The sequence below is a fragment of the Cucurbita pepo genome, chromosome LG04 (genome assembly GCF_002806865.2).
Source record: "Cucurbita pepo subsp. pepo cultivar mu-cu-16 chromosome LG04, ASM280686v2, whole genome shotgun sequence".
Classification (NCBI taxonomy): Eukaryota; Viridiplantae; Streptophyta; class Magnoliopsida; order Cucurbitales; family Cucurbitaceae; genus Cucurbita; species Cucurbita pepo.
The window spans coordinates 6,159,684-6,186,239 of NC_036641.1; the positions used below are offsets into that span (position 1 = coordinate 6,159,684).

The window sequence follows — 26,556 nt, forward strand, 5'->3', positions numbered from 1 at the left end:
GACTCCTTTTAAGTCTTAGTCATCTTTTACTGCTGAGGAGGCTTGACTCCTTTTCTTTTGGAGTCCTTTGTTCGATATTTGAGGATTTATCAATCTATTGACAGACTAAGTTTAGGGCATGATTCTGATACTATGTTAGATGAATACGAGTCTTCACAATGTTATGATATTGTCCACTTTGCTTTGTGTTCCCAGAAGGCCTCGTTCTAATGAAGAGAGTATTATTCGATTATAAACCCACGGTCATTCCCTAAATTAGCCACCACTTTGATCGTCCAAAAAAATTATATATTTTGGATTTTTAAAAAATTTATCTCTAAAACAACCAAATAAAATTTAAAGCTTAAAAATGATATTGAAATTCCAATATTCAAATAAAGAAATCCCTAGCAGAGGGGAATGAAGAAGAAAAAGGTGTTCTTATTATTTTTTTTGTTGCCTTATGAAGCAGCCGCCGTTGAGCTGGTCTTTGTACAGACATCGCCACGTTCTCTACCCATTTTCTCAACCTTTCTACCTCTCAGTCGCTCCATAGTCCATCGATTTTCCTTTAAATTGCTACCAAAACCTTGTCCATTGATACCCAGATCACTATAGCTCTTCCCAAGAACATTCCCAGCTCTGCATAAGGAATCCATGGATTCTCAGCTTCTAAATCAGCGCCCAATTTCGTCTATTCTCATCATCATCGGTAACCCATCTTTGTTTTTGAAGGGTTTTTTGTGTATGTTCTTGCGTTTTCTTTCTTAGTTTGGGATTTGGACTGTTGGGGTTTGATTTGGCAATTCAGCTATGCAGACCGAAGCGCTTCCTTTGGTGGATAAGTTTCAACTTAGGGAAGATGTTAGCTCTGTGTGAGTGTTCTTCATTGTTGGGTTGAGTTTGCATTCTTTCATGGTTGTTGGTTTGGATTTTTGTTTATGTGAAATGCTTGATTGTACAGGTTTCCAAAGGAGGTTCCCTGGGTTCGTTATCATGGGATTTACAAAAATCTTGAGATCAATTTAATTTGGCCTGGCAAGGATTTGGCCTTGGGTATGCTTAATTTATCCTTGCTTACCTTGTTTTTTGATTCAATTCTTTTAGTGGATGATGTTCATGGATTCTTTATGCTGGAGATTTGTAAAGCATTTTGAAAATTGATGTGAGATCCCGTATCGATTGGAGAGGAGAACGAAGCATTCCTTCTATGGGTGTGGAAACCTCTCCTTAACAAACACGTTTACGTAATGAGGCTGTTACAAATAGTATTAGAGCCAGACACTGAGCGGTGTGCTAGCGAGGACGCTAGACTCCTAAGGGGGTGGATTGTAAGATCCCACATCGGTTGGAGAGGAGAATGAAGCATTCCTTATATGGGTATCGGAACCTCTCCTTAACAGACGCGTTTACGTAATGGGTCAAAGCGGACAATGTCTACTAGTAGTGAGCTTGGGCTGTTACAAATGATATCAAAGTCAGACAATGCCAGCGAGGACACTGGGCTCCCAAGAGGGGTGGATTGTGAGATCGCACGTCGGTTGGAGAGGAGAACGAAACATTCCTTATATGGGTATCGAAACCTCTCCATAACAGACGTGTTTTAAAAAACTGTGAGGCTGACGGTGGTACGTATTGGGCCAAAGAGGACAATATCTGCTAGCGATGGGCTTGAACTATTACAAATGGTATCAGAGCCTAACACTCAGTGGTGTGCCAACAAGGATGTTGGGTCCTCAAGGGGGTGGATTATGAGTTCCCACATCGGTTGAAGTGGAGAATGAAACATTTCTTATATGGGTGTGGAAACATCTCCCTAACAGACGCGTTTTAGAAAACCGTGAAATGACGGCGATACGTAACGGGCCAAAGCAGACAATATCTACTAGCGGTGAGCTTGGGTTGTTACAAATGGTATCAGAGCTAGGCATCGAGCGGTGTGCCAGTGAGGACGTTGGGTCTCCAAGGGGGGTGGATTGTGAGATCCCACGTCGGTTGGAGAGGAGAACGAAACATTCCTTGTACGGGTGTGGAAACCTCTCCTTAACAAACCCGTTTACGTCATGGGTCAGAGTGGACAATATCAGCTGCTACAAATGGTATCAGAGCCAGTCACTTAGCGGTGTGCCAGCGAGGATGCTGGGCTCCCGAGGGGGTGGATTGTGAGATCCCACGGTGGTTGGAGAGGAGAATGAAGCATTATTTATAAGGACGTGGAAACCTGTCCATAGCAAATGCGTTTTAAAAACCTTGAGGGGAAACCCGGAAGGGAAAACCCAAAGAGGACAATATCTGCTAGCGGTAGGCTTGAGATGTTACATAATGAGTGAATGAAACTCATCAAACCTTTTTTTATTTTAGATTTTCTATTTTTAATAAGATATTGAAATGTTGACTTGGTTTCGGACGTCGTTAGACCCTACTTCATTAGCAGCATATCAAGCGTCTTCGCTTCTGAACCTATTTATTATTGAACTGTAAACACGGTGGCTTTGCTCCTTTGGTTTTTTCTCCTTCACCTCGTAAACAAGGAAAGACTCAAGATTAATTTGACTAAACTGAGAAAACCCAAGGTGACAAAAACGGATATTCTCATAAAGGTCCATTTACAGGTCAGGGCCTTAAAGCCCTATTGATCTCGTCTCGCTGCTTCGCCCCTCGCTTTTTGAATAATTGACTGTTGCTATATCCTTGTACTTCGTCTATTTTTGTTAGTTCCTTGTTCTTATTTCAGCATTTTGCAGATAGACATTGGCTGGTGTCCTGTGTTTTTGTTTGCTTTGTACTTGTACGATACTGTGTTCAAAACAGAAGTTACAATGTAAGTTACCTCTCAGGGGTTGATAGCGTGGGCACGATTTCGGCTTCGCTCGTAACCTATGCTTCTGTCCAAGCATTGAAACCAGACCTGATTATCAATGCAGGCACTGCTGGTGGTTTTAAGGTATATGTATGTATGACTTAGCTAGCAAGCTAGTTTTTGGTTTCATTGTTAAAACCTTTGCTTGTTCATCATGCATATGTTGTCGTTTTGCCACACAGATTTGTTCTTCTGACCTTGATTCAAAGTTCAAAGAGAGCATCGAATCAGTAGTTTCCTTTATGAACATGTCAATCTCTTTTTTGGGTAGTTCATTGTCCTTTTCTTTAGTTTAGTCTGTAACGGCTCAAGCCTACCGCTAGCAGATATTGTCCTCTTTGAGCTTTCCCTTTCGAGGTTCCTTCAAGGTTTTCAAAACGCGTCTGCTAGGGAGAAGCTTCCACACTTTTATAAAGAATGCTTCATTGTCCTTCCCAACCGACGTGGGATCTCACAATCCACTCCCCTTTAGGGCCCAGCGTCCTCGCTAGCACTTGTTCTCTTTTCCAATCGATGTGAGACCCCTCAATCCACCGAAGAGCCCTACGTCCTTGCTGGCACATTGCCTCGTGTCTGCCCCTTTTGGGACTCAGCCTTCTCGCTGGCACATCGTCCGGTGCCTGACTCTGATACCATTTGTAACGGCTCAACCCCACCGCTAGCGGATATTGTCCTCTTTGGGCTTTCCCTTTTGAGCTTCCCTCAAGATTTTTAAAATGCGTATGCTAGAAAGAGGTTTCCACACCCTTATAAATAATGTTTCGTTCTCCTCTCTAACCGATATGGGATCTCACACAGTCTCAATTTAGCGATGTCCCATCCCTCTCCTTACATATGTTTGTCAAATTCATAAGCCATGGTCGTGTTCCTCTATCCAACAGTTACCGATCGAATCTTTCTAAAATTCTGGGATTTTATTTTCTAGTTTAACCTACTAGAAATTGTGAAGGGTTAAAGATATTTCGTGTTTGTGTTTGACTGATGGTTTGATTGCTCGCTACCAGGCAAAAGGAGCGAGTATTGGCGATGTCTTTCTCGTATCCGAGTGTGCTTTCCATGACAGACGTATACCTATTCCAGTAAGTATTACTTTCTAGAGTTGAAGAGGCACAAATGTCCTCTTCAACTTACAATTATTTCCGAACTTAACAGGTCGATCATCAGTTTACATCGTAGTCTCGCACGTTTGTGCGTAAAAGTTGAGCACTTTGTGCTGTGATGTGTGATAGTATAATATAGTAAGGAGAATTTGCTTGTGGGTTGAAATTTAACAGCTTTAATTTTCCTGCTCCTTAGCTCTGCCTCAAAGAATACTGTCATTACATTACAGGTTTTCGATTTATATGGAGTCGGATCGAAGCAAGCAATGTCGACACCCAATCTCCTTAAGGAGCTCGATCTAAAGGTGAATTTCCTTTAAAAGAATTGTTTGATCATCTACAACATCAGTTTGTTTTGGTACTATGATGTTAGTTCCTTACGGACTTTCAATGAGATGTAAGAGCTTCGATTTTCCTCGAAACGTACTACAAGTTACCATTTTGAATAGCTTTCGCGTCCACGATGAACCCCCAACTCCTTGAATCATTAGTTGATATGCTACAAGAAACATGCCACCAGCTTGAAACCTTTTGTTTTTGTATCGTTTCTTCCATCAGATTGGAAAATTATCAACCGGTGACTCGCTAGACATGTCTGCACAGGATGAAGCATCGATTCTAGCTAACGATGCCACGGTTAAAGATATGGAGGTAAAAGCTGAACTGTTGATGCAGCAACCTGGAGATTGCCTCTAACTCTTTGAAGTTTGAATTTCAGGGAGCAGCAATTGCGTATGTAGCAGATATCTTCAAAGTTCCTGCAATATTTGTAAAAGCTGTTACTGATATCGTCGATGGCGAAAAACCGACTGCAGAAGAATTCTTGCAGAATTTGGCCACAGTTTCTGCAGCACTGGATCAAGCAGTTACACAAGTTGTAAATTTCATCAGTGGAAAGTGCATTCATGAACTTTGATGATTGCTAGCTACGATTTTTTCCCATACAATGGAAGATATTGAACAGGCAATATGTGATGTAGAAGAGTCAATAATACCCTAAGCAGATGAACTTTTGAAGATCATATTATGAACCCTCTATTTTATTGTATCCTAAATGTCTATCGGCTAGCCCGAGCAAACTAATACATGCTCTCGTGCACTGGTTATTTGGGAATGCGATGAACGTGTCGAGTCAACTGGACAGAAAATGTGCTTTAACCAAATCTCTATCTTACTAGTACACACAGCTTAAATGAATGCCCCGCTTCTTAACTAAAATCTGTGCTGATTTTCAAATCACATGCCTTCCATTGTAGAGTTTGAGCATTCAAACTGTCTTTCTAGGTGATGAACAGGTAGTGCAACTTTATATATAGCTTTGTTGCCTTTGCAAACTGCAAAGAATCATTTGGTTCCCAAGTTTCAGAGATGGGAAAGGGAAATGGAGCACTAGGAGCTTCCAAGGGAAAGGCTAACCCTGGCAGAGCATCAATTCTGGCTCTTGGGAAGGCCTTCCCTCCCCAACTTGTCCTTCAAGACTACCTGGTTGATAGCTATTTCAAGGATACGAGCTGCGATGATCTAGACCTCAAGCGGAAGCTCACTCGACTCTGTAATTTTATACCTTTTTTGTTACTCAGGGGTGTGCAGAGATTCTAAAATCGAAATAAGATTTCATATTTCATTGATCTGAAAGAACTTGGATAGAACTTCTAAGATGATTTCAGAAATTTATAAGTTCACTTAATCATTCTAAGATGATTTTACATACCTGAGATTGACCTTTAGTTGAAGCTGATAGATGCCAGCGGTTGTTAAAATTGTTCCTCTTTAACGGAATTAACTGTCATCTTCTAATGGCAATCCACAGGCAAGACAACATCAGTCAAAACTAGATACGTGGTGATGTCGGAAGAGATCTTGAAGAAGCACCCAGAGCTGGCAATGGAAGGCCAAGCAACCATAAAGCAAAGACTGGAGATCTGCAACAAAGCTGTGACAGACATGGCCATTGAAGCCTCACAAGCTGCTATTAAGAACTGGGGAAGGCCACTTTCAGACATTACCCATTTAGTCTATGTCTCTTCAAGTGAAGCTCGCCTGCCTGGTGGTGATCTCTTCCTAGCAAGAGGCCTTGGACTCAGCCCTCACACCCAACGGCTCATGCTTTACTTCATGGGTTGCTCTGGAGGCGTGGCAGGCCTTAGAGTCGCCAAAGACTTGGCTGAAAACAATCCCGGAAGCCGAGTTCTGCTTGTCACCTCTGAAACCACCATTATTGGGTAACTTTTCAACGCCCCCAAAAGCTCATACACCATTTGTTCTCAGAATTTAAACATAAACATCAATTTCTTTACAGCTACAAGCCACCAAGTGCCCATCGTCCATACGATCTGGTAGGCGTGGCGCTATTTGGGGATGGTGCTGGGGCAATGCTAATTGGCGCGGACCCTGTTTTGGCCATTGAACGGCCACTCTTTGAGCTGCACACCGCAACCCAGAAATTCATTCCAAACACCCAGAACGTAATCGATGGGAGAATGTCAGAGGAGGGTATTAGCTTCACAATAGCAAGAGAACTTCCTCAAATAATCGAAGATAACATCGGAAGTTTCTGTGAGACATTTCTTCAAACAGTTGGGCTGCATGAGAAAGAATACAACAAAATCTTCTGGGCAGTACATCCAGGTGGGCCAGCGATACTGAATAAGCTAGAGAAGAGACTCGAATTGTTACCTAAGAAGCTGAAGGCGAGCCGGCGAGCTCTGATGGACTATGGAAATGCGAGTAGTAACACAATCGTGTATGTGTTGGAATACATGGTGGATGAGAGCTTGAAGACGAAGATGGGTGGTGGGGAAATTGAGGAATGGGGATTGATTCTGGCGTTTGGACCTGGGATTTCGTTTGAAGGGATTCTGGCGAGGAATCTGTCCGTGTGAGGAGCATATTTTTGGCCTCGATTATCAGTATGAAATTTCGATTTCTGCTATACATTGCTTTCAGAAAGGTTAATGGAATCGGTTGTTTGTGTGTTGCGTTGCTCTGATTTCGTTTTGGCAATCCCAGAACGAGGCAGGAAATTGGGATTTGTTTAGTTTCTTCAATCTCTTTCTTGTTTCTTCCTTGCCTCACCATCTGCTTTGCTCCGACAAAACTTCGAACTTGGAATGTTCATCCTCACTTATGAGTCATTTATCTGACCTATTTTTAATGCACACTCATTAGCTTGGTGACAAGAGCTTTAAGCTCTTGTTGTCTCAACGCATCGTTAGCTGGGTGACAGGAGTTCGGGATAAGTTGCTATTGTTTCATAAACACACGTGGCAACCTGGTGGTATAGTAAGCTCTTTCTCTAGATTAAGCTTTGGTCATTGATGGAGAGGAATCACCTAGCCTAGTATTAGGCTCGATTAGCTTTGGATAGATTGCTTTCAATAGTGTAGTTTTCTTATCTCCAGAGACTGTCTTATCTACACTCTTAGCATCTAGAAACAGTTCCAACAACTACCTTTCAACACGTAGATCTCGAAAAAGTTACATGAAATTTAAGAAGAAAAAAAACTCATTCAATTTAGTTATTGAGTTCAAAATCCTAACCCCTCGGGAGGTGCAGGACAAACGATTTCAAAGCGGACTCCCATTCATTAGATAGAAAAGATCGTCAAGTTTTCGTGATCCGCTACCAAACTTATTCCTTCCAATTTAACGGGCATTCTCAATATTATGTCTTCAAGAGGACTCGAACCTCTCATTATGCCTTGAAGAGGACTCGAACCTCCGCGCACTTTAGCACGAGATGTTGAGTCTCGCAAGTGAAGTTTAAGTTTGAACTTTGAGATGTCACAACTTCACTGAACTAAACTATGTAACATTCTAACATTCTTAAACTTCGTGTAATTGAGATCTACATGTTGGAATATTTGTTCGACCCTTCAACCTAGAAATAGTCACGACAATGAAGATGTGACATTCAAACAATATCGAGATGAGAGAGTCGAGGGAGAACAAAAGAACAGAGAGGAGAGAGAAAAAGAAGACATGAATGAGAGAGAATTTTTGTTGTAAGGGCACAAACAAAGTTTCATTCCTAAAAAAGGTCAAAATATAATGTTTCAAAGAGTATATTATAATAAGTTTCTCAGAAACAACCAACGGTAGAATATAACATGTTTCTCCTAAAAGCAAGAAGAGAGTTATAAAAAGCACTAATAAAGCTAAGAAGAGAGCACTAACAAGTCCATGAATGTGACCTTTTCATTAATGGCTTCATCTGCTTGTCTTCCTCCAGAGACACCATGCCTGCATGCGACGGGTCTTCCAGCATCATCTTCGCTACTAAATAACCTGCAATCGACCACGTCTGAAACTTCCTTGCCTGTTTCCCGATGTATCGCCCGAGTTTCCCGTCGTAATATTCAGGCCAGCTGTCTTTCAGTAGCCTGGTTTCAGCTAGTTCGATTGCACGTCTTGCAATCTGGGGTCGCCCGGTTTTGATACATGCAGCTGTTAGAAGCCATAGGAGAACTGCAAGAATTGCAGCAATGTCATCGTCAATGTCTGTTCTAGTGCAAAAGTCAGGAGATTCAACTTGTAACAGTCCAAGCCTACCGCTAACAGATATTGTTCACTTTGGCCCGTTAGGTATCGCCGTCAGCCTCACGGTTTCAAAACGAGTATGCTAGGGAGAGGTTTCCACACCCTTATAAGGAATTTTTCATTTTCCTCTCCAACCAATAATGGTGGATCTCACAATCCACCTCCCTTGGGGTCCAGCGTCCTCGCTGGGGCCCGATGTCTGGCTCTGATACCATTTGAAACAGCCCAAGCCCACCGCTAGTAGATATTGTCTGCTTTGGCCCGATATGTATCGCCGTCAGCCTCACAATTTTAAAACGCATATGATAGGGAGAGGTTTCCACACCCTGGTAAGAAATGTTTTGTTCCCTCTCCAATGTGGGATCTCACAATCCACTCCCTTTAGGGGGCCAGCATCCTCGCTGCACACCGCCCAGTGTCTAGTGTCCAGCTCTGATACCATTTGTAACAGCCCAAGCCCACCGCTATCAGATATTTATCCGCTTTGGCCCGTTATGTATCATCGTCAGCCTCACAATTTTAAAACGCGTCTGTTAGGGAGAGGTTTCCACACCCTTATAAGGAATGCTTCATCCCCCTCTCCTAAGACTCTACAATGATTTGAAAATTTTCTATAGAATCTACTTGTCATAACGTAAAAGTCTCCTAAACGAATGCGCAAGTACACACTCTCAAGTCGAAAACAAAAACAATGGGAACTAACAAACGTGTCAACTACCTAGTCAAGAACCACGTTTTCTTTTTACCACACCACAAATACAGGGTTTCGGATTCGATCCCACGATCTCTTAAGAAAAGTAGAGGTGCATACCTGGCCAAGAACCACCATTGTGGTAACTCCATCTCGTATTTTTCGGATCACACCCGGTTATAATCCGCCACTCATGGCTTTCAATGGCAGGGTAACAAACCTTTACCGGCATTTCTCCGACCAGTTCTTCCCACCGTGATTCAATAAGGTCCATAATAGCAGTGGACTGTTCTGGTGTTGCCAAGGCAGAAAGAATAGCAATGCAGTTACCCAAGCAAAACCAGCGGAAGTCCATTCTTGCAGGGCTGACATTTCCAATAAAGTAACCACCATGAATTGGCATGAAGTCGAAAATCCATTCGGGAAGAGAATCGGGTATTACGTTGAACTTGTTCAAAGCAGTGTGAGAGTATTCTTCGGTTTTATATCGATATATATCGTTTAGTTGCTTTAGGTCTAGCCAAAAGTAAGTTCTCATGTGATAGCTCAAGGCAAGAAGTCGTTTTGTTATTCTTTCGATAAAGTCCTTCCCCTCGTGGTCGTGCTTTAGCAAAAGCAAAGCACACCTTAAAGCCATAAAGAAAAGAGCTTGAATTTCAATTGGGTAGCCATATACACCCTGAAACCAATAATAAAAGCAATAAGACATAAGAGATGAATGAATAATAATCATGTTTTCGACTCGAGAATGCACAGTGCATATAGCTCATTTTGTTATGCAACCTATTAGAACACAATAAAGCAAGATACTCATGGTAGATAAAGACTGATAAGGTTGTCTTTGATGAAGCCTTTTGTCTCCCACAAAGAAGGAAAAAGAAAAGGTACATCACAGTGTAACACCGCTATTAGATATTGTCCTCTTTGGGCTTTCCCTTTTGGGCTTCCAGTCAAGGTTTTAAAACACATCTGCTAGGAAGAGGTATTGTCCGCTGTGGCCCGTTACGTATCACCATCAATCTCACGGTTTTAAAACGCGTCTGCTAGGAAGAGGTTTCCACACCCTTATAAGGAATGCTTCATTCCCCTCTCCAACCGAGGTGGAATCTCATAATCCACCCCTCTTGGGAGCCTAGCGTCCTAGTTGGCATATTGCCCGGTGTCTAGCTTTGATACCATTTGTAACCGCCCAAGCCCACCATTAGTAGATATTGTCCGCTGTGGCCCGTTACGTATCACCATCAGCCTCACGGTTTTAAAACGCGTCTACTAGGGAGAGGTTTCCACACCCTTATAAGAAATGTTTCGTTCTCCTCTCCAACTGATGTGGGATCTCACACATAACAAAGTCAGCCTAGATAATTTTCGGTTTAAATCTTATTTTGAAACAGATCTGAAAATTGAAAACCAAAATGGATTTAAACCATAATTTTAACAACATGTGATCATTCCATTCACAGAATCCAATATCTCAAACTGTCTCCCTAGTGAATTCCAGAACTCAAGCATTAATTGTTAGTTTCATCATTATGTTTATAAAGGGCAAGGTTGAAAGAAACGCACCATTCGTCTATCAATCATGCAGCATCCATCGGCACAGAGAAGGGTAGGGAACGTGTCGAACCCTTCGGAAAGACAGAGACTCAAAATAAGGCGCATTCCCTTTTGACATTCTGGTAGTTCAGCCAAGGAAGAGTCACCAGTGGACTTCGTGTATGCTCGTAGCAATATAATCCACCAGAATCCGGAGTCAACTGGAGCAACTCTTCCTATTGCACTCTCTCCAAAATCTGCAATTAAAGTTTCAGAATTCCTCACTGGATCATGAAGTACTTTGAAACTAGCAGGCATCACCCCTTCTCCAAGCTGAAACCTATCGATCTTTTTCTCCCATGACTGAAGCCGTAACGTCTTTAAAATGAAGTTTTTTACAATCTCAGGCTCCCCATTCATTAGAAAAGCAAATGCGCTTGGGACAAAGTCTCTCACGAACACCTATGAACAAAGAAGTTATTTGTGTGTCGGGCTCTCAATTCAGATCAATATAAGTTCTGGTATGAACGATTAATCAACTAGAAGCACCGAGACAGATTCAAGACACAAACATGACAAGATATAGATCATTTCAAAAGGTTTTTAATACATATGAAGACATTAATACGCATTTACTATAATACATATCACTTGTATACATTAGAACCGGTTTTGCTCTAAAATTTTGTTATAGTTTATGATGTTTATGCATAGATGATACAATGCTTTATCTTGAAAATATTCAAGCTTGATCCAAGCCAAATCGTAAATTCTGTAAATGATTAAACATCTTAATGCAAAAGGAAATTTCAAGTCAATAATGCTTAAGCATTTAGACATGTTTCACTCTAGACATGTTCCGAGGTATTCGAGACGTATTTATTGTGTTTACAACTGTTCGGCGCATGTCAGACAAATTTCGGAGTATCAGATACAAACATGTTGTCCAAATTGAAGTATCCATGCTTCACGGGTACGAGAACGAAACATTCTAAACCCATCCAAATGATTAACGAGCAAGATTAAACACAACCAAACAGGGATTGAACATGGAATGCAAGTAATTATTGATGCAGTGTTCTTACTTGATCATAATTAAGATTTTCTTCAGTACTGTCCAAAGCAGCAATAGTACCAACTGGTTGGCCACGAAAATGGACCAACGAACGCCTCAAAGCATCCCAAGCTTCGGCCACCATAGGATGCTGCTCGAATCCAATCTGGGATCTTGGAGTATTGAAATCCGATCTTCTACCAGGAGATGGAGTTTGATCATAATTGTCTATCAATCGAGTAAAGTTCTCCGAAGAAACTCTCGAAGATAAGCGTGGGGAGAAACCAATCGCCAAGTCCGCTAGCGATCTTTCATCAAATGATCTCTGTCTCTCCATGTTCAATGGCCTTGGCCTATCCAATAGCTTGGAAAACGCACTTTCTTCAATCTGACTAATATTGTGTAACGTATCGTTGTTTTTAACACTCCCATTCTGGGTCGGATTCGACGAAGAAATCGACATTTCTAGACAACCTAAACTCTCTGCAAATTCACATTCATCGTTTCATCAACCGCAAGAGAGCGATTTCTCAAGGTAACAGAGATTGGATTAAAAACAGAGCATCAAAATCATAAACCCCAAATGCAAACAGATTAAGAACAATCCCCATCAAAGCAATAGCTTGGAAAACTCACTTTCTTCAATCTCATTAACATTGTGTAACATATCGTTGTTTTTAACACTCCCATTCCGAGTCGGATTCGACGAAGAAATCGACATTTCTACACAACCTAAACTCTCCGCAAATTTCCCATTCATGGTTTCATCAATCGCAAGAGAACAGAGATTTGATTAAAAACAGAGCATCAAAATCATAAACACCAAATGCAAACAGATTAAGAACAATCCCCATCAAAACAACAACAGCTACATTACATCAAGAAACACAAGAACTCACCAGCGAATTTCTCAGACTCTCATGGAAAATACAAGCTCCATGCAAGGCTGCAAACACAAAAACGAGTTAGAAATGGAAAAATTTGCAAAAAACAGGAAGTGGGTATTCAGGAATAAGGAAAACAAGAGCGACCCATCAACAATGGCGGAGAGAAACACGAGAAAAAAGGTGAAAAAGGGGCGATGGAGACGGGTGTGTGAAGATCAACAAGAATGGAGGGAGTCGGTTTTGAGGGGGCAGAGGAAAATAGGGGTTTGTTAGGGCACGTGTACGGTTTGAATGATCCAAGGTGGGCAATGATTTGATTATGGCTACTCTTTTCCAACCTTTTTTTCCCCTTAATTTGTTTACGGTTTCAGAAATTTCTGTTTGAGTTGAGAAACAGATGGAAATTTGTGGAAGGTTGAAGACGCGTTTATGGTGATAATTGAAACAACCCATTTTGATTATACGACCCCTCGTCTTCACCTGTTTAATGAACTCACCTCTAACAAATTGCTTATATTGTTCATCTATCATTCAACACTTCCCAAATATAACTAATTTCTTAATTATATTTTTTCATCTTACACTAAACATGTTCACACCAGACCGACCGGTCACGTTCTTCATTTTTTTCATAAAATTTTATTTATTCTAGTTGAAATATTCACCGGAATCAGGTATTTTAGTTTGATGTGTATGTATTTGAATTTATATACGAAAAGTGAGGTGGGGCGGGGACGAGAAACATAATCCCCACTTCGGATCTCGTTTAGGTAATAATGAGAAATCTCTCTCCATTACTCTCTATTACCTTGAAATTTCTCGAGTTTCCATATTTTTTTTTTGGCTAAGTTTTATGAGCCCGCTTAGCCGCTCTATGGAACCCACTTTGATTTTTCTTGCATGTTTGAGGGGTTCATTCGAAACAAATTCGATGAACTCTTATGGTGTCGCCAAACATTTTCGAAAGTTAACCTGAAACAAGCTCGATAAACTCTAATGGTGTAGGATTTCAATGACTCATAAAGTCTCGAAATCTCTGAAGAGGTAGGGCCATTTGTACGGTCTCAATAACTCATTATAATCATTTAGTTCAAAATTTAAATAATTATATAATTTTTTATATCAAAATATTCCATCGGAATTAGTCATATGTAATTAGTAAAAATATTCGTAAATTTTGTATTTTTTTAATATATATATATATATATAAATTTTCAAATGTTTTAATAAATTCAAAAAAAAAAAAATATTATTACCGAGGATGAAAGTCCCAAAACTCCATTAGTACGGGGCCTTCTCGACAAACACAGAGCAGAGCCATAAGAGGTTAGACTCAAAGTGAACAATATCATACCATTGTAGAGAGTATCTCTTTGAGTATTTATTATTATTATTATTATTATTTTGCCAAATTAAAAATATATTTTAAATATTGAAAATTTGAATTAATTTATAAAAAAAAAAACAAACAAAAATTAAATAAATTGCTATTAAGGAAGCTAAACTAGATTTAAAAAATATAAACCCTTAATTAAGTGATGCATTGTATCGTGCAGACGTGTCGTTAAATTTTAGAATTAAAAAAAAAATCAACGGGTTACGGAAAAAGTAGATCAACGGTCAAGATTGACTCAATCACCGACCACCACATGGCTCCCCATACATTGCCCCACACTGAACCGTACCTCTAGTCTTCCTCCCGCTATAAATTCACTGGACTAAACTCCCTTTACTCTCCATCTCCAATTCTCAAACTCTCAAGAAGAAATCCCCAAATCAATGAGCAATTACAGAAGCAGAACCACCGCAGATTCAATTCTCGACTCTCTCTCCCTCAATCCTCTGCCGTATCCCGTCCTCCTCCTCCTCGCCGTCGTCTTCATCTTCCTCGGCGCCTCCTGGTGGCTCTCCTACGAGTCCGCCGTTGAGGCCGCTGAGGATCAAATCAACTGGATTCTCTTCGCTACACCGGTCCTCCTCATCATCCTTGCCCGAATCCTCTCCTCCGTCGATCCGAGCTACTTTTCTTCCTCGCCTTGGGACCGCCGCCGCAGAACGCACCACCTCCCTGCCGAGGGAAGTTCGCCGTGGGGCGTCGCTGCGTTGATCGTGCTGCTGCTTGTTCTCGTGCAGTTCCAGTCCTCGTTCCGTGAGAGCTGGTCCATATAGAAACCTTATGTATATAGAAATGGCGTACGCGACCGCTCCTCTGCAGTGGAGCGCGTTGCGGTTGATTTGATTTCATAAAAGGTATGTTTCCGTTGATCTAACTTTTTGCAAAAGGAAATCCGTGTTTATATATACAGTGGATGTATGTTGTATTATTGGATGGAAATCTTATCAGTTGGCCTTGGTTTTAGTGCTTGAATGAAGATGAAGATGAAGATGAACTGTTTTCGTTTATCAAATAAATATAAATACTCGTAGATTTTCATTCCTGTAATTTGTGAATCACTTCGAAGCTCTGAATAGAACAGATCACTTGTTTTCTTCAACATAAGCGCTTAGTTTCCTTGGAAATTAATTTGAATAATTTTCTTTTTAGAACAAACAAACATATATACACATTTGACGTTCGATCTCTTCTCTAATGTTGAATTCAAAAAACAAAAAGAAACAAATAATTAGATTACTTGTAACAGTGATCATTGTGATTACTTTTGTATTCTTGTTTAATTTATTTTGTAGAAAAAAAAAAAAACCTTCCTATTGAAGCATTTTTAAACTACTTTTGTTGAGAGTTTCCATGTTTTTGGAGAAAGTCAATTGATTGACGATTTAAAAAAAAAAAAAAAAAATATAGTGAATTTAATAAATTAAAGGCGTCCGGAAGTTTAGGGAGAAAAAAAAGAGGAGAAACTTGATCTTAAAATCTGGCCGTTGATCGCGGTTTGATCAAGTAATTGGAAAGAGTAAAACACCGTACTTCAAAATTTGAATTCCTAATTGAACGTAGAGGTCTATTCATATCCGCTAATGCGTGGACCAATCATCTTTTGCCAAACCTTTGGAGGGAAGCGAAGTGATAGGGTTTTTTTTTGGGGGATAAATTTCATTTAAAATTAATTTAGAGAAAATTATTATTTAATTTTTGCCCTTACTTTGATGTTTAAAGTTTAGTTTAGAGAGGATTTTACATTGTTATTCTTCAATTTATACTTACTTTTGATCCTAATGTTAATTTTCCATTTGATTGATTTATATATTATGATGTGTAATTTTTTAATTAATTTTAATAGTGATTAAATGTAACATTTTGAAATCTGTATATTAAAAAAATTGAACATGAAATTCAAGTGTCATATTTTGAGATTTAAAACTAAATGGTGTTAGATGAACACGAAGATCTATACCCTTTATTTGATACTTTAGTCACTTGTTGACTATGCATTCGAGGCTTACAATACTTTGTTCGACATTTGAGAATTCTATTGACATGTATAAGTTTAGGGCATGACTTTGATACTTTAGTCACTTATTGTCTATGCCTTCGAGGCTCACGATGCTTTATTCGACATTTGAGAATTCTATTTACATGAATAAGTTTAGAGCAAAACTTTGATACTTTAGTCATTTGTTGTCTATGCCTTCGAAGCTCACAATACTTTGTTCGACATTTGAGAATTCTATTGACATGAATAAGTTTAGAGCATGACTTTGATACTTTAGTCACTTATTGTCTATGCCTTCGAGGCTCACGATGCTTTATTTGACATTTGAGAATTCTATTGACATGATTAAGTTTAGAGCATGACTTTGACTTGATACTTTAGTCACTTGTTGTCTATGCCTTTGAGACTCACAATATTTTCTTCAACATTTGAGGATTATATTGACATGACTAAGTTTAGGACATGACTCTAATACCATGTTAGATGAACATGACTCTTCACAATGGTATGATATTGTCTACTTTGAGTGTCTGACCTTCCCTAAAAGGTCTCAAACTAATGAAGATAGTATTCCTTGATTAAATCATGATCATTCTCTAAATTAGCGGGACTTTCATCCAACCGAAACTGTTAAACAATCGAACTATTAAGACGAAACTTATCCATTAATTCAGTGAAGAGTTTTGTTTCATTGTCAGAAAAAAAAANTGTTTGTCGTCTCATTATTTGACTTATTGGGAAAAAGAAGTGGTTGAAATTGCAAAGAAATCTTGAATGTAAATTAATAGAGTCCAAGAATTATGAAAAGCAATATAAAATGTTTGATTGATTGATTCACACTCCAACACCATTATGATCCATCAATTGCATTAAATGAGTGTGATGTACCAAAGTTTGTATTTAATTATTAGGAGTGCTCATGTGAGGACAAACTTTACATATTGGTGCCAATTTCTAATTATTTCTCACATTTATATTATTTTAAAATATCATCACCATTTTTTTTTTCTTTTTCTCATTCTCTTTTAGTTGAAATTGTAAATGGTATTTTTATTTTAATAATGCCACAATTTGTCTTATTTTTCAAATAATAAAAAAAAAATTGAATTAATAAATAAATATTTCATTCTTATTCTTAAGAATGCGACATTTTGAATATTTTTTTTAGATAGTATATGAGTAAGGATACGACATACTGAAATGAGTTGTGTTGATTTATAGAGATAGAAAGGGAAGGTAGGGATGCATTAGAATGTCGGGACCATCAAGTATTCGAATCCAAATTTTGAATCTCGATCAAAATTCTAGATATGGGACATTAAAGAACATGAACAATATCTTACCTAGTGAGACGAAGAGAAGATTTATAATATAAAATATTTTGGTTGAAGTCGTAAAAATAAAACCAATTACAAAATAAATAAAAATGAGTTTTTCCTTATATAATTAAATAAATAAAATTTAAAGACTTCGTAACCAAATTAACATTAAGACTCTAACAAGGACTCTAGACTTTGAACGGTCGATTTCATTTTTGAATTTTGAAATTTGTTAAAAAATATATAATGAGATGAACTTTGATGAACAATATTATTGTCATACATATAAATTGGGGCGATAAATGATTTTGACAAATTGAATTAAAGGGTAATTTTTGTTATTATTTATTTTAATGAAATATATATATATATATATATTTTTATAATTTCAAAATTTAAAATTATTGTGTGATTTCCATAGTAATTGGAGAAGGGAAGAAAACAATTCATTATAAAGATGTGGAAATATCTCTCTAGTAGACACGTTTTAAAACCGTGAGAACAGGTCAAAGCGGACAATATTTGCTAGCGGTGGACTTGTGTTGTTATAAATAATATCAGAGTCAGATACGTTGTCGTGTGTTAGTGAGGAAGCTGGACATCTAAAGGGGTAGAGGATGTTGGGCCTCAAAGGTAATGTATCGTGAGATCCCACGTTATTCCTTATAACGGTACGAAAACCTCTCTTTACCTGTTTTAAAACGGGCGCTAAAGATTCCTACTTTAAAAAAAAAAATAAAATTAGAACTTAACATTTTAAAATTAAGAGTTAATTTGTATAATTAAAAAAAAAAAAAGAAAAAAAAAAAGAAAGGGAAATTAGAGAAACGTGTAGCAATTTGGGGAAGGCGGGTTCTCCCTCCCAAATAAAGGTCGCTAATGGATCCCCAAATCCCAACCTTAACCCTCCAAAATTGAAGCTTGGTCGTCTCTCCGATCGAAGTTTCAACTCTCAATCCACGCTCTCCGTTTGATTCGCCATGAACACCTTCAGAGTTTTCTTTCTCGCCATTCTTCTTCTTGCCTCTCCATTTCTCCGAGGTTCGCTCTTTTTTTTTTTTCAATCTTAGATCTACACGTTTCTCCATCGCTTGGGTCTTGCGGATTCTTCTTTTGGAATTGCCTTGCATGGTTTTCGATCGGGATTTTCTGGTCTAATGCGGTCTAGTTCTTTGACTTTTTCTTGGTTTGATTGTTTCTCTTGTGGGTTCCGATCAGATTATTCATTTTATATTGGATCGCGTCACTTTCCTATTAGTATTTTGTTCTTTTTTCTCTGGTTTTGATGGTCAAATGATAATTCGTTTAAGAAGTACTGTTACAATGCTGGGAATCATCATCAAGTTGTTTATCTGTTGCCATTACTGAAATTACATCCCCCTCCTCTCTTCCGAGAATTATAAATTGATTGTCGCCATTTTTTAAGTCATAATCCCCAGCGAATTTGTTTTCATTGAATTTACTAGTAATTCGATTGTTCATTCTATGTAGAAGACCAAAGCATGCAATTTTGTCTTTCATTGAATGCATTGAATTTCGTTGTTCTAGCGGATCATTTTACTCTGTTGTTTATTTGCTTAACAGTTGCCACTTGTCAATCGGACTCCGAGGGCGAACCATCTCAGGTTGTTGAAGAAGCTAGTGATCTGGGAGTTGTGGGTGAAGAAGATTCTCAGGATTTTGGGGATGTGATCTTCGGTTCAGCTCCAGGAGTTAATACTGTCTGCGTTTTTCCAAAAAATAGTGCACGCAGTAAGTGTTCAACTAGATTCAGGATTTGGTTACATTTTTTTTACTTCTTTGATAAGAGTGACATACTTTTATGATATCTATAATTTACATTGAAGTTCATGCCTTCCATTGCAGTAGTGCAAGCTGGTGCAGAGACCCAACTACTCGCAGGAGTGAAAAATGATGGTAACTAACTTTAATCTGCTAAACCTTTGGACCCTTACATCTCCTATCAACAATCACAGGCATCTTTGAACTCAAAGATGGCCTCTTCTGATTGATATTGTTGCACCTGATGGCCAGTCTTTTTCTATTAATCTGTAATTTTTTTTATTGCTGTTAATTGTTTTGTTATTATTTATGTTTGTTCTCTGTTGGAAACGTGGGTTTTCATCTGAATTTATTTTCCTGACTGTATTACATTCACTTCTTTTGATTGAGTTTTGTTAAATGTGTCAGTCACGCTTGAATGTAATAGGAAAGCTACTAAGGCCAGCATTGATTAAACCTTTTATCGCTTATCAATGATGCAAAATCTTATAGGTCAATAATTTCCTCGACTGTTATTTGTTAATCCAGGGGAATCAAGCTTGAATATTATAGCTATTAAGGCCAGCGTTCACTACACTTTTGATCATCGTGTGTTGATTCAAAATCTTACTGGACAGGTAATCCCAGCCTGACATATGATTATTAAATAGAGTTGCTGTATGATCTCAAATTGTTTTCTTTTTCTTTTCCTCCAATATTTAATGAATACAAGCATAGACTGCATGGTACAAACATTTGATTTGTCTATGTTTCAATCTCAATCAGTTGAATGTGAATTTTGGAGAGGATACTGTTTGTGTTGGGCAGGTTGAGTTTCACTCACTAATATGTTTATGAAATACGTTATGCCTTTTATTTGAAAGTTACGAGTTCCGATTCTTACTCCTTGAAGAAGGCATCTTGACTGCCTAGACTTCCTCTAGTTTGGCCCTTTGTAGGTTGGACATCATTAGTTTAGTTGAATGGAAGGAATATCATGTTTTCTTCTAATGTATGTTTAGTCATTTATCTTTCTTCTTTTTTCTAATAAGTAAATTTCTTCTTTTTCAAATCTTGTCTCGTGCAAACTTTCTACAGAAAAATGTTCCTATTACTATTTCTGCAATATATTTTGTATCTCAATGTCAATTGTTATCATGCTATTCTTGGTTTGGTTCATGTCTGTTGATTGACTATTCTTACAGTCAAGATAATATTACATAATTTAAAAATGAAGTTCAACATCCTCTCTCTCTCTCTCTCTCTCTCTCTCTCTCTCTCTNTATATATATATATATATATATATATATATATATATATATATATATTTAATTTGGTATTTTGAGTACAAGCTTATTTTTCTTTCATTATAAATCCCCGCTATGAACTTCCAGTAATATTTGTGCTTTTCTTAACTCAGCTTCTCTTCACAATAACTTCAGCTTGGTATTTTTAACTTACATGATCTTCCTTGTTGTACTTGTAGGTTTTCCACAATGCAACGGTGCCCCCTTCTACCCAAGCTTCTTACCCATATGCATTTGCTGTCAGCAAGTTTTTGCAGGTTCGTTCATAATCATTATTATAGCAGTTCCTCGTCCCCATGATATGAATTTTCAGTTTATAAAATTACTATCTGCTTATCCTCATCAGTTTTAAAGTTCTATTAATTGAGGAAATGAAAACACCTTAATATATTCCTCATGTGCAGCCTGGAAACTTTGATCTAGTGGGCACCATATATTATGAGATAGACCAGAATGCATACCAAAGCATCTTCTATAACGGTACTATTGACGTCATTGAAGCTAGTGGTTTCATCAGCATTGAGACTGTGTTTTTAGTCACTCTTGGAATTGCACTTCTCGTTATGCTTGGCTTATGGATTCATGGTCTAGTACAGCAAAAGCTGTCCAAGGTATAGATCTTTCTGGTCTTTATTTGATGATGACCTTGTTTTCTAATAGTGGATCTTGCCTTATTTATATTCTTTTACCTCTTATTAGCTGCTGGTACATCAATGTTGGACTATTGTCCCGGCATTGGGAGTATTTTTCAACAAACATGTTATTACTTTGTTTGTGACTTGATATATATCTGAACTGGTCTTTTACAAGTATTTAACTGTAGCCTTTCTTTTATTATTAACCATGGTCCCGGTCGTCATACTGAAACTTCTCACCTTAATATTTGGAGTATGAGAATGGTGGAGCTGCAAAATGTTAATCTTTATCTAATTTAATCATTTTCTAGATATATGAATGATTTTGGCATAAAATTCTATGCAATTCCTTGAATGTGTCAGAAACCCAAGAGGGCTGCTTCCAAGGTTGAAGTGGGAACAAAAACCGTTGATACCTCGATGGATGAATGGCTTCAGGTTTGTACTTGTTCACGGAATTCATAAATGTCTAAAGAAAATCTGGAAACTGCTGCTGATATATTTTGTAATCTTATCTCCTCTGATCCCTAGGGAACTGCATACACTCAATCCTCATCAAGCAAGTCAAAGAAGAAGAATTAAAAAGGACTAGTCTCCATCCCAGTTTGCATAGTACACTGACAATGTGCAGATTCCAGTAACTCACGTTAGGCAGTTGAAGATTTGAGGAGAGAGTCAAAGTTGACTAGTTTTTGTAAGTTAGGTGCGTTAAACAACCCTTCCTTGCCAGTGTAGCATGTCAGGGAATTGTTTCTTAATGTCGATCTAAATTAAGTCCGCAATGATACAGTTTTCTGAATCTAGAGAATTTTCCTTGGAGCATATGATTATCAAAGTTGAAACTTTCTTAACTTTCCTTGGAACCCCTTTTTTGTATTAGTCACAATCCTTGCCTTGTTGGATCATCGATGTCGTGGCCCGTGGGCTGTGCAGGTTACCAATTCTCTTTGAAATCATTTACCTCTACATCATGGGAAAGTTTCTGCTCCTTACACATCTCGATGTCGAATGGCTTCCTATAAAACTGTTAATTTGCTTGATATCAGTTTCTCCCTCATTAAATTGCCCCATGTGAGGTCTTGGCTAGTAGCTTTCATGCTTTCATATATATGATTTTATAAGGAGACAAATGGAGACTTGATTTAATTGCTTAAGAGTTGGGTAAAGACTCTTAAATTAGCCAGCAAGATGGTAGTCAATGAGATTGGGTCTCCCATTTGTCTATCTGGATTTTCTTGTTTTTTATTTTTTAGTTTTCAAGGACGATAATATCTGGCCTATTTATATGGAACTTGTCGACGCCCTTCGGTTCGATTATATTCATAAAATATCATCAACTGCAAATGCTACCTTATCAAACCTCCAACTGTAATGTTGTAGGCGCTCCATTAATGCCTTTCTTTTCACAATCTTGGGTTGTAAAAAGATGAGGAGAAGGATAAACCATCCTGACTTGATCTGATGGTAAGAACAGAGAGCTAATCTGTTATTTTTAGATGTCTTTGACATAGCGGATTCGAATTGTGATTGATTGCTGAAGAAAATGTTTAGGAGGATTTGGATGCCATTTGTTCCATGACTTATGACTTACTTGACCAGGAAGAACTGTTTGTGGATTTTAGATGATCTTACCGTAGCATTCGTCTTTGTACTTCACATATGCATGAACATCCCTAGCTAAATTTTATACCCCAAAACTTCCGATCATGCTCGAGTTTTTTGTTTTCCTTAGTATATGTGATAATAGTACCTGTTGTGGATCTCCCCTGTTCTTATTAGAGGAGAGAACTCGGATCATATGATTCTCTTTACAGATCTTTGAGAAGTGCCATTGTGAGGGAGTAATGCATAGAACATGCCTGAGTCTAACCTTGTATAAGAAAAATATTATTTCTCTTGTCGGTATCGACCATTAGAAGTACCGATCGATCATCGCACCTTTGCCCTTTCATTAAATCGTTTCTTGTGATTCATCCCTTTTATACTATTACAAGTCTATTCTTGAACCTAACTCACTTATTACACAAGCCCTTAGGTTCACATGTTACCAACTTTACACCTTGTAAGGATAGAAATGCCTCTTGAGTTCTCTTGTTTGCATCATACAAATCATTGATTTTCCTTTCGACGACGTCTACCCCTAGCCACCCGTGAACAAACTTTGAATATAATCATAGAAATGAGACTACAAACACAATCTCGTTCGACCCAAAATTGGCCATACTCAACTACAAATCTCTAGAACAGACAAGGACTTAGCATAGAGTAGATATTGTTTACCTGGTTTAAATTATCCATGATAGGTTTGTATCCTCCCCTCCGCTCGAGCCTCTAACGAAAACATCTAGTATAGGAAAGTAAAAATATTCCGAAAGAGAAAAAACAGGAAAATTAAATGCATACCAACATTTGAAGAACTTAAAAGATTAATCTCAATTATGAGCATTATTTTCTTGGTAGATGAGTAAGTAGCAGAGTAGCTGAAGTTATTGAATGCCATGCCAATGTGCCAATCAGCAAACTAAATCACCCAAAAGTTTGGACCCCAATATCATAACTCTACCGTCGGTGCTTACCTTCTGATCTTCTCCTTCAAATTCCTATAAAAATGATCCATTTGGGTTCACTGTCTTGCACTTTCAGTTCCCTCTTCATTCCTCCATGCAGAGCCCTTCTGTCTGTTTCTTTTTCTGGTTCTTCTTCCTTTTTGCTGCAACTTTCTGCCATGGCAGCGACTTGACAACCGTTGAGGTTGTCGGGGTCGGAGAATGTGCAGACTGCCACAAGAACAACATTAAAACCACTCATGCCTTCACAGGTTTAGTTTCTCATCTCATTTACTCAATTCATTTAAGTTTGATTCTTTTTAAATGTTATGAACTTGAATGAATAATCCAATGCAGGGCTTCGTGTCAGCGTCGACTGCAAGCTGAAGGATGGAAGCTTTGAAAGAAAAGGGTTTGCAGAGCTTAATGAAGAAGGGAAGTTCAAAGTGTTGCTTCCAATGGAGGCTTTGAAAGATGGAAAGTTGAAGGGTAAGTGCTTTGCTCAGCTTCATAGTGCTTCTTCTACTCCTTGTTCATCTCCTGATGGCTTGGAATCCTCCATGATTGTGTTGAAATCCAATGGTAATGGAAAACATACATTTGGTTTGTCTGGTGCGCTTAAGTTTGAAAGTGGAACTTGTGTTTCTGCCTTCTTTTGGCATTATCATCATCCTCCTTTGCCTCCTATTGTCTTCCCTCCTCATCCTCCATTGTTTGGTCATCCATATTTCCCTCCTTACCATCACAAATTCTTCCCTCCACCCACCCCGGAAGAGCCACCCGTCCCCGAAAAGCCTCCACCGGTTTATGAGCCTCCCCCAGTTCCCAAAAACCCTCCTCCGGTCAATGAGAAGCCTCCGCCGGTCTATGAAAAGCCTCCTCCGGTCTATGAAAAGCCCCCACCGGTTTACAAGCCAAAACCGAAAAAGCCAAAAAAGCCAAAAAAGCCGAAACCACCAGTCTACGAGCCAAAACCTCCAGTCAACGAGCCAAAACCACCAAAGCCACCAGTCAATGAGCCAAAACCACCAAAACCACCCGTTTACGTGCCTAAACCACCCGTTTACGTGCCTAAACCACCCGTTTACGTCTACAAGCATCCATTTTACAAGATTCTTCCTCCAATTTCAAAGCTTCCTCCATGTCCACCAGTTCCTAAGGTCATCCCTGTTATCCCTCCAAAGTACTTATCCCACCCCAAGTTTGGCAAGAAGTTTCCTCCTCTTCATCCTCCTGTTCCACACCCTTAGGAGAAATATATCTGCAAGAATAAGTTCATGAGTGCTATATATTAAGTTCATATATATGTTTGAATTGGTTGCCATTTGTTAGTAGTAAGGAAGCTGCTTGGTGTCATATTTTATATATTAGCTTCAAACTTTGTTGTTGATGTAATAAAGTCTTCAAGTGGAGATCACAAGAAGAAACATATTTAGAGGGAAAGAGAGAGTATATTGTGGAGTTTGTGTTTATAATTTGTTTTGTGTTGTAAAAGTGACATCAAATTGGTTGGTTGTGGTCTTTGATCCATGTATTCAATATAAAGCTACGAGATCGATGTATTCAAAATATATAAAACGTTGGTATGAACTTTTAAATATGTAGATAAAAACCGTCTACTATAACAGCTCAGATCTACCGCTAGCAGATATTGTCTTCTTTGGGCTTCCTTTCAAGGCTTTAAAACGCGTTTGCCAGCGGAAACTTGTTCTCCTCCCCAATCAATGTGGGACATCACAATCCACGCTATTAGGGGAAGGTTTCCACACCCTTATAAATGGTGATTTGTTCTCCTCCCCATCAACCAATGTGGGACATCACAATCCACCCCCTGAGCCCCAGTGTCCTTACGGGCACACCGCCTCGTGTCTACCCTCCTTCGGGGAACAGCGAGAAGGTTGGCACATCATCCGGTTTCTAGCTCTGATACCATTTGTAACGGCCCAGATCCATCACAGGTAGATATCGTCCTCTTCGGACTTTCCCTTTCGAGCTTCCCTTCAAAGTCTTAAAACGCGTCTGCTAGGAGAAGGTTTCCACACCCTTATAAATGGTGATTTGTTCGAGAAGGTTTCCACACCCTTATAAATGGTGATTTGTTCTCCTTCCCCGCCAATGTCCAATACTACAGAAACATCAATATTGCAAAAATAGAGTAATAGTAATGAGAGCACGAAGGAACGATACTATCATCCTCGTCCCTATCCTATAAATCTTTAGTTAGGAATAAGGTCTCACGAACAAGAAAAAATCTTAATTTTTTTATTCTTTTTATCTTTAATAATTTTTATTAAAAGTTAATTAAAAATCTCGATCGAAAAGTTATTATATATATAAAATATCTTTTGAAACATTTTATTATTTTATTTTATTAAACTTATGTACATCATATACGAGTCAGACCTTTCTATGTGGCACATGTTAACTATCTTCGTTTCGTGGGAATCTAAAAATAATCTCCAATGTCATGCTTGGTCACATTTTAGATGTCCTCCGAGAACCCGATCCCCTGTACACCTTTTTCATCTATATGTGTGTATATATATATTTGCTAATAAGAACATAACTTAGGGGCAAAATATATATATATTTAATTTCAAATATTAACCTCTAACATATAGTAAGCATTAAATATAAAATTTCATGAAAATTAAAGTTAGAAATAAAAAATATATATATTGATGAGGCCAAGTATCATATTTTCACACCCTATGTTTTTTTTTTAAATAATTTTATTTATTTAAATTTTGTAAAAAAGCATTATTCCTCTCTATTTATTGCTTTTAAAAATAGAAAGAAAATAAAAAATAAAATAAAAAATCCCTTCTTTTATGGATACCAAATGATGGCTCTCAAAAGAAAAAGTTATGGTCTAGAGTCATTGTAGCAATCTTTACAAAAAACTATTTAAAAAAAAAAAAAAAAAAAAAAAAAAAAAAAAAAAAAAAAAAAA

General features: G+C 38.2%; 5 protein-coding genes across 7 annotated transcripts; 4 read left to right on the top strand and 1 right to left on the bottom strand.

Annotated features, from left to right (window-relative positions):
* Window positions 1-399: 399 nt before the first annotated feature.
* On the top strand, window positions 400-5,056 carry LOC111792501 (5'-methylthioadenosine/S-adenosylhomocysteine nucleosidase 1-like). Its single transcript, XM_023674011.1, has 8 exons — window positions 400-691; window positions 791-854; window positions 944-1,035; window positions 2,817-2,923; window positions 3,844-3,918; window positions 4,170-4,244; window positions 4,498-4,590; window positions 4,658-5,056. The coding sequence occupies exons 1-8, from the start codon at window positions 637-639 to the stop codon at window positions 4,853-4,855; spliced, it is 759 nt and encodes a 252-aa protein (XP_023529779.1). The 5' UTR covers window positions 400-636; the 3' UTR covers window positions 4,856-5,056.
* A 95-nt stretch (window positions 5,057-5,151) lies between these two features.
* On the top strand, window positions 5,152-7,073 carry LOC111792546 (type III polyketide synthase B-like). Its single transcript, XM_023674062.1, has 3 exons — window positions 5,152-5,491; window positions 5,750-6,161; window positions 6,239-7,073. Exons 1-3 carry the CDS (start codon window positions 5,308-5,310, stop codon window positions 6,819-6,821), a joined length of 1,179 nt encoding a protein of 392 aa, XP_023529830.1. The 5' UTR covers window positions 5,152-5,307; the 3' UTR covers window positions 6,822-7,073.
* Window positions 7,074-7,935: 862 nt separating this feature from the next.
* Window positions 7,936-13,100, bottom strand: LOC111792427 (probable alkaline/neutral invertase B). 2 transcript variants are annotated; one of them, XM_023673886.1, is made up of 6 exons: window positions 12,788-13,100; window positions 12,656-12,702; window positions 11,788-12,239; window positions 10,733-11,164; window positions 9,290-9,848; window positions 7,936-8,406 (listed from the first exon to the last, which is right to left on the bottom strand). In XM_023673886.1, the coding sequence occupies exons 3-6, from the start codon at window positions 12,217-12,219 to the stop codon at window positions 8,111-8,113; spliced, it is 1,719 nt and encodes a 572-aa protein (XP_023529654.1). In that variant the 5' UTR covers window positions 12,220-12,239; window positions 12,656-12,702; window positions 12,788-13,100; the 3' UTR covers window positions 7,936-8,110. The 2 variants fall into 2 exon arrangements, with proteins under 2 accessions (XP_023529654.1, XP_023529653.1); XM_023673885.1 differs by having other exon boundaries at window positions 12,656-13,100.
* Window positions 13,101-18,174: 5,074 nt separating this feature from the next.
* Window positions 18,175-21,962, top strand: LOC111792497 (translocon-associated protein subunit alpha-like). The gene is made up of 8 exons (XM_023674004.1): window positions 18,175-18,395; window positions 18,939-19,106; window positions 19,221-19,271; window positions 19,665-19,753; window positions 20,602-20,679; window positions 20,827-21,033; window positions 21,421-21,495; window positions 21,589-21,962. The coding sequence occupies exons 1-8, from the start codon at window positions 18,335-18,337 to the stop codon at window positions 21,637-21,639; spliced, it is 780 nt and encodes a 259-aa protein (XP_023529772.1). The 5' UTR covers window positions 18,175-18,334; the 3' UTR covers window positions 21,640-21,962.
* A 1,710-nt stretch (window positions 21,963-23,672) lies between these two features.
* On the top strand, window positions 23,673-25,203 carry LOC111792475 (proline-rich protein 4-like). 2 transcript variants are annotated; one of them, XM_023673979.1, is made up of 3 exons: window positions 23,673-23,875; window positions 23,961-24,640; window positions 24,692-25,203. In XM_023673979.1, the coding sequence occupies exons 1-3, from the start codon at window positions 23,719-23,721 to the stop codon at window positions 24,851-24,853; spliced, it is 999 nt and encodes a 332-aa protein (XP_023529747.1). In that variant the 5' UTR covers window positions 23,673-23,718; the 3' UTR covers window positions 24,854-25,203. The 2 variants fall into 2 exon arrangements, with proteins under 2 accessions (XP_023529747.1, XP_023529746.1); XM_023673978.1 differs by having other exon boundaries at window positions 23,961-25,203.
* Window positions 25,204-26,556: the final 1,353 nt, after the last annotated feature.

What these genes read in the sequence shown, in the direction of transcription:
- LOC111792501 (XM_023674011.1), top strand. Translation starts at nt 637, where the DNA reads ATGGATTCTCAGCTTCTAAATCAGCGCCCAATTTCGTCTATTCTCATC. An exon ending in GCACTGCTGGTGGTTTTAAG is followed by an intron (nt 2,924 to 3,843) that starts GTATATGTATGT and finishes GCTCGCTACCAG; the next exon opens with GCAAAAGGAGCGAGTATTGG. An exon ending in ACAGACGTATACCTATTCCA is followed by an intron (nt 3,919 to 4,169) that starts GTAAGTATTACT and finishes ATTACATTACAG; the next exon opens with GTTTTCGATTTATATGGAGT.
- LOC111792546 (XM_023674062.1), top strand. Translation starts at nt 5,308, where the DNA reads ATGGGAAAGGGAAATGGAGCACTAGGAGCTTCCAAGGGAAAGGCTAAC. An exon ending in GCGGAAGCTCACTCGACTCT is followed by an intron (nt 5,492 to 5,749) that starts GTAATTTTATAC and finishes GGCAATCCACAG; the next exon opens with GCAAGACAACATCAGTCAAA. An exon ending in TCTGAAACCACCATTATTGG is followed by an intron (nt 6,162 to 6,238) that starts GTAACTTTTCAA and finishes ATTTCTTTACAG; the next exon opens with CTACAAGCCACCAAGTGCCC.
- LOC111792427 (XM_023673886.1), bottom strand. Translation starts at nt 12,219, where the DNA reads ATGTCGATTTCTTCGTCGAATCCGACCCAGAATGGGAGTGTTAAAAAC. An exon ending in AAAATCTTAATTATGATCAA is followed by an intron (nt 11,165 to 11,787) that starts GTAAGAACACTG and finishes CTTTGTTCATAG; the next exon opens with GTGTTCGTGAGAGACTTTGT. An exon ending in GCATGATTGATAGACGAATG is followed by an intron (nt 9,849 to 10,732) that starts GTGCGTTTCTTT and finishes TATTGGTTTCAG; the next exon opens with GGTGTATATGGCTACCCAAT.
- LOC111792497 (XM_023674004.1), top strand. Translation starts at nt 18,335, where the DNA reads ATGAACACCTTCAGAGTTTTCTTTCTCGCCATTCTTCTTCTTGCCTCT. An exon ending in CGCAGGAGTGAAAAATGATG is followed by an intron (nt 19,272 to 19,664) that starts GTAACTAACTTT and finishes TTGTTAATCCAG; the next exon opens with GGGAATCAAGCTTGAATATT. An exon ending in TTCAAAATCTTACTGGACAG is followed by an intron (nt 19,754 to 20,601) that starts GTAATCCCAGCC and finishes TTGTACTTGTAG; the next exon opens with GTTTTCCACAATGCAACGGT.
- LOC111792475 (XM_023673978.1), top strand. Translation starts at nt 23,719, where the DNA reads ATGCAGAGCCCTTCTGTCTGTTTCTTTTTCTGGTTCTTCTTCCTTTTT. An exon ending in AACCACTCATGCCTTCACAG is followed by an intron (nt 23,876 to 23,960) that starts GTTTAGTTTCTC and finishes AATCCAATGCAG; the next exon opens with GGCTTCGTGTCAGCGTCGAC.